The sequence below is a fragment of the Sphaeroforma arctica genome (genome assembly GCF_001186125.1).
Source record: "Sphaeroforma arctica JP610 unplaced genomic scaffold supercont1.512, whole genome shotgun sequence".
Taxonomy (NCBI): domain Eukaryota; class Ichthyosporea; order Ichthyophonida; genus Sphaeroforma; species Sphaeroforma arctica.
The window spans coordinates 27183-33096 of NW_014040046.1; the positions used below are offsets into that span (position 1 = coordinate 27183).

Genomic DNA, 5914 nt, shown 5'->3' on the forward strand with positions numbered 1-5914 from the left:
GATATATATATATATATATGATCTACCTGTCTATCTATCTATCCACCCATACCTTCTTCCCTCCTTCCCTCCTCCCTTAATTCTGTCATCACTCTATACTTCTATCGATCTGTTCAACTATCCATCCATCCATCCAGCCATCTATCTAACTATCTAACTATTTAAAGGATAATTATCTATATATCCATATCTATCCATCCAATATTCTAGCCTATCGCTCGCGGTTATGATATTTCTGAGTCCTGTAGTTTCTGTAGAGTGAAAATACATAATCTGTTCGATACATTTTTTCGTATTTATAGGTGTTCACACCACCATAGTGCCGATATTCAACATGTGGCTTTTAAACGCATAGCTTTTTAAAATAAGACACTTAGTGAGTATTTCTTCTCTACTTTCTAGTATGTAGTCTGTGCTCTCTCTAGTAGAAAGAGAGGGCTCGCTTCAAATGCCTCCACGACAAAAAACCTTTCGCCAATGTCATGTAGAATATAAATACATAAAATTATACATTTAGAGGGTTCTATGTATTTACGACATGAACGACTGTACGTATGATATATTATTATTTTAGAGCAGTTGTTTTGTAAGTTTACTAAAAATAGAATCCTCACAGAACAATCACGTGATTCATGACTGCTTCTCGGCTTCTCCTACTAGATTAAAAGTAAATAGCTAGTAATTAGGGAGAACGGACAATAGAAGGCTATGGTCGTCTCTCTCTAGTAGAGAGAAAATAAAGAAGCCGCAACGGACTTAACGTCCGTAGGTCGTGGAACAATCGAAGCTTTCGCATTTCCATTTGATGTGATAATGTGATTTATGAGATTGTATTTATAAGTTGTAATCCACTGGCCAACGGTATCTGAAGCACTATTAAATATTTGTAGTAGTATTATAGTATTGTTGTACACAAAGACAAATCTTGACACAAGCTGAATATGCGGATATAAGATCAGTCTGCGCCATCTCCCGAGTACGTAGAAAATTCCCAAGGCCGATTTACATCATACACCAAGTATGTACTGGATAGCTTAAATACACACACCCAAACAAGAAGATGAGCGCGATAGCTACACACCCTACTACTGGCCATACAGGACCCCGTGAGCCAAATTATACGCTACTAGCACCACTTGTGTGGACACCGATGTTGGCGTTAATTGCTGTTGGCATGCGTGACCAGCCACGTGGTCTGCGAAACGGCGTGTTTGGGGTGACAATCACCGCAGCACTGGCACACGGAGTGTACACTATATCCACGACCAATACGTTCAATAAGAACTTATGATTGATATGCATACATGCTTGGTATGGAGTATATACCATGTCGAAGACCAATATGAGTAGTAGGGGCTTGTGATCGATATGCTTATGTACATGCATATAGTTGCCATGAAGAATTGTGTTGGCTTTATCAGCTGTTGGCGTGGTTGCCGGACTGCGAAATCGCGTGTTTGGGGTGACGATTGCCGCGGCACTCGCATATGAATAGTACACTATAGCAAAAACCGATACGCTCAGTAGAGACTTGTGGTTAATAGGCCAAAAGCATATAGGGTGTGTATGCAATTTATTTCGTCAGGAAGGACCGTATTAGCCTCGTGTTCAATATGTGTTCGATGCATATTGAATGTCATTGCACATCGTCCTGAACGGTTCGTATGAAGTAGTAGCGAACAATTCATATTTAGCGCGGGCTTCCTGTGGCTTTATTTAGCTGCTCTGACGAATATAGATTCGCCTTCAGTATTGGTGGAATGGGTTCGGCGGAAGGGATTGGGATTAAAGTACCACTGCGGTCCACAGGTGAGGATTAGTTAGACATCTTTCAACTGAAGCGCCCGAGTACTGGAGCAGTCTCATAGCTACAACTGCTGAAGAAGCGAATGAAGAGGTACATTCCTTGCTGTTGTGGATTATTGTGTGATCTGCGAGCTAGTTGGTTTCTGCTATACAATAAGTTAGTTAGGTAGACTATGTGGGTGTCTCCGTGAAAGTCTATCGAATGCGCCAAATAACGTGCTTGATTGCATGTTACAGTGATCGATTATCCTCTTAAGCACCTCTAGGTGGTGTGTAATTAAACTGTACTCCGAGGCAAGTGGATTGTGTGGCACAGGAAAACCATGGGCATCCAATGAAACGGTAAACGCCGTCTCAGCAATGCGGAATGATAAGAGTATTGGAGAAGGGGTTTCAGCTGGGACAAAATAGCAACAAAATCATCTCGACTCTGCGCACGAACGAAGACCGATTATTTTTTAAACAGTTGCAGCTATAAACCGAATGGTATACAAAAAGCAGTTATACTCAGGATAGTTCTTGCATTGCACGCATATGTGATGTAAGAGTCGTCTCTGATTCACTCATAAAATAATGCGTATGATCTCGCCCGACTTCTGTAGAATGTGAACCCATGTGCGGTTGAACAGACTATCGGAATGGGCCACTCTAGTTGATCTAGATCTCCAAATCTGATCTATAAATACTCACGGTGTGGGCACCAATCGGAATGGGTCACTCTAGTTGATCTAGATCTCCAAATCTAATCTATACTCACGGTGTGGGCACCATCTCAATTTCTTTCGCAGAAATGTATCCTCAAGTGAGACGCGGTCTTGTGGGAGAATGCAGTTTCAGTGTGATTGATGTTGTACGTTCTGTTGAAATCACGCGTGTGGTGCCTACCACCCAGGAGCCGTTTGCCAGTTGGCGGTTCACGCAAACCAGCCCTCTCTCTTCTCCTGAAGTTACATACAAAACAATCTTAACCAGCCCTCTCTCTTCTGCTAAAGTTACATACAAAGTAACCCAATCTAAACCAGCCCTCTCTCTTCTCCTATAGCTACATACAAAGTAACCCAATCTAAACCAGCCCTCTCTCTTCTCCTATAGTTACATACAAAGTAACCCAATCCTAAGCAGCCCTCTCTCTTCTCCTAAAGTTACGTACAAAGTAGCCCAATTTTAACCAGCCCTCTCTCTTCTCCTGAAGTTATATACAAAGTAACCCAATCTTAACCAGCCCTCTCTCTTCTCCTGAAGTTACATACAAAGTAGCCCAATCTTTTTCTGAGTTTATTATAGTCTGCTCTCGACATGTGTGTAGTACTGATTTGGTGGCGGTATATGTGTAGCGAATCCGTAGCGACAGCACGAATAAGGTTGCAGCGTATATACTATATACCGACTGTGAAGGCAACAGCAAGAATAAGGTTACAACGTATAAACTATATACTGACTGTGAAGACAGTCGCACGAATGTGTGTACCCATATAAGCCTCGTGACAACAAGCCGAAGTTCGGACAAGTGCTACACAAGTAAGTACTAGGAGTGTTCACTCAACGCAAGTTTACAATATCTTCCTGAAGGTCCTTTCGAGTTATTCTGTTTTGAGGCAAATGCGACTGGAGAAGAAGACGAAGAAAACAAACTTCACTGCGAGTGAATGCGTTGCATACACCTATGGACTAGTGCCGTGCACGGTAAAGAGAGACTGTTGCTATGCACAGAAGCACTATTAGAAACGGTTTCAGGTCTGTCGGTTGGCTGCCTGTACGGATGGCGTTGACGATAGTTTCAACAGGACATGTACGCGTACGTTTTACATGCGAGACTGGGAATACCGTGATGCGGTCATATATATATATTTATTTCTACATATACGTGTATACCAGTACAAATGAAAAGCTCGCGCCCAGCCACAGCAACGCAGGTCGTGTGGGTCTGCTAGGCGTCTCTACAACACCTCTACTAACCCACCCCAAACCCAAAAGTAGGGCTATGTACAGTGCTTCTGCTAATTACTTCAGTTGACTATGAGCCTCCGAGTAGTCTAGGGCATACCCTGATACCCTAAACCCGCCCCGCAATGAACTACACTGTGGTCGAGTGCACCTCAGCGTCCATAGGGCTCTACGACGCACCTCAGCTCTCAATTACCGGCAGTCCTCGGGCCTCTAGTTCGGCGAGTATGGGCGTGTAGAAGTCTTCTGTGGTGGGCTTGACCACACCCGTGCGGTCGATCTGCTTATCCAGGATCAGTTGTGTTGCCATGGCCACCGGGAAGCCCACCGTCTTGGCCATGGCTGAATCGCCCATACCAAAACCGTCGCCGTAGCTGACAAGACTCGACGTGTGCCTCTCCTATTGTCAATACAGGAGGGTTCAAAAGACCATCAATACCAAGGTTTCTACCTAAAACTACGATTTCTACGTAAGGCTACGGTTTCTACGTAAGGTTACGGTTTCTACCGCAGTGACAGGGTCGAATCGCAGACGTACTTTTTCGGCATAGCAACACTTCGAGAAGTCCAGATATAAAGCAAGGGCCGTGTGACACGTCTGATGAGTTGAAGTATCTGTCGTACTACATACGGAATACAACACACAGCACACCACATACCTTTCATTCCAACCAGGATAGTACACATATCAACAATGACACACAACACATAACACAAATAACACACACCTCTCATTCCAACCAGGATAGAACACACTTTAACAATGACACACAACACACAACACAACACAACACACAACACACCACGTACCTCATAAAACAACCAGGATAGTGCACACACAACACAACACAACACAACACAAAACAACACATACCTCTCATTCCAACCAGGATAGAACACACATCAGTACCTACACACAACATAACACAACACACAACACAACACAATACAACACAACACAACACACCAAACAACACACCACGTACCTCATATAACAACTAGGATAGTGCACACATCAGCAACTACACACAACACACAACACAACACCAAACAAACCGGGTTCACAAATACACCTACCCTGGACCCAGACGCCGTCTCGATCTCGAACTCGTGTTGAAGCAATACCATATCCCTCTCGCCATGCTTGTACGACAGTTTCGCCTGAAGCTGCCCACACAGTGCGTCTATGGGTGTGGGGGCCACTCCCCTCACGGGATCAGCACTGAGTAGGCCAAGGTCTCGCATGGCTCTGTGAGGCAACGCAGGTGCCCAAGACAGCGGAAGATGAAGTCATGAGATGGGCTGGACGAGTGTGGTACACCCATAAGACAGTCTGGGGGCATGTATGGGGATATATATATATATATATATATACTACTACTACTACTACCACTACGAGCTATCCCACACCATCGCGCTTCTTCTGAAGCAGGGTCGGCATGGAGGCCCATGGCCTGAGCTAGCTGGAAGTCACTGAAGTGTATTGATCATCAATCCAAACCGAATCATAAAGAGATGATATAGGACTCCTGCACATAAACTATGTAGTGTCCGCAAGTAGAATACAACGGCCCTGAGTGTACTAATAAGAATAGCCCCTGCAGGCACAGGCAAACCAAGCGTTGCCTGTGCGTACTGCAGCCATCATACTGACCAGGCCATGCCTGGCTGGCAATCGACATGTATGTGGTATAGAGACAGCGCTAGTGCATCCATCGGTTTGTTCTCGTGCTTGAGGAAGATACCCTTCCGGGGGTGCGGGGCGGATTAGAAACACTTCGCCAAGTGATCGTGTACATGGGCGTGCGAATGAGCTATACTTGTGGGGAGGTGACTAGGTTTATAGTAGAGGTGACTAGGTTTATAGTAGGGGAGCACAACCCAAACGTTGTGTGCGGTGTGGGTAGGTAAGTGGTTCTTCACACACCTGAGTGCTCTTCTTTTATTAAGGTCTATGGTCCTTGATTAATATCAATACACTCATAACAATAGAACCATAGCCAGAATACAAATACACCCACAAGAACACAACTCCCCTATGACTCACGTTTGAGCCCAAGTGTTGTCTCCCTAGCCCAGTCCCCACCATGTATATATATATATATATATACAGAGACACAGACACAGACACAGACACAGATCCAGACCCATAGACCCACAGACA

At 44.5% G+C, this 5914-nt stretch overlaps 1 protein-coding gene across 1 annotated transcript; it reads right to left on the reverse strand.

Annotated features, from left to right (window-relative positions):
• Positions 1-3621: 3621 nt before the first annotated feature.
• Positions 3622-5012, reverse strand: SARC_06864 (saccharopine dehydrogenase). The gene is made up of 2 exons (XM_014299212.1): positions 4828-5012; positions 3622-4150 (listed from the first exon to the last, which is right to left on the reverse strand). The coding sequence occupies exons 1-2, from the start codon at positions 4993-4995 to the stop codon at positions 3932-3934; spliced, it is 387 nt and encodes a 128-aa protein (XP_014154687.1). The 5' UTR covers positions 4996-5012; the 3' UTR covers positions 3622-3931.
• Positions 5013-5914: the final 902 nt, after the last annotated feature.

Bases quoted from the DNA above. Each gene is read 5' to 3' on its own strand.
- SARC_06864 (XM_014299212.1), bottom strand. From the start codon at position 4,995: ATGCGAGACCTTGGCCTACTCAGTGCTGATCCCGTGAGGGGAGTGGCC. The intron at 4,151-4,827 runs GTAGGTGTATTT...TATTGACAATAG, and splicing joins AGACGGCGTCTGGGTCCAGG to GAGAGGCACACGTCGAGTCT.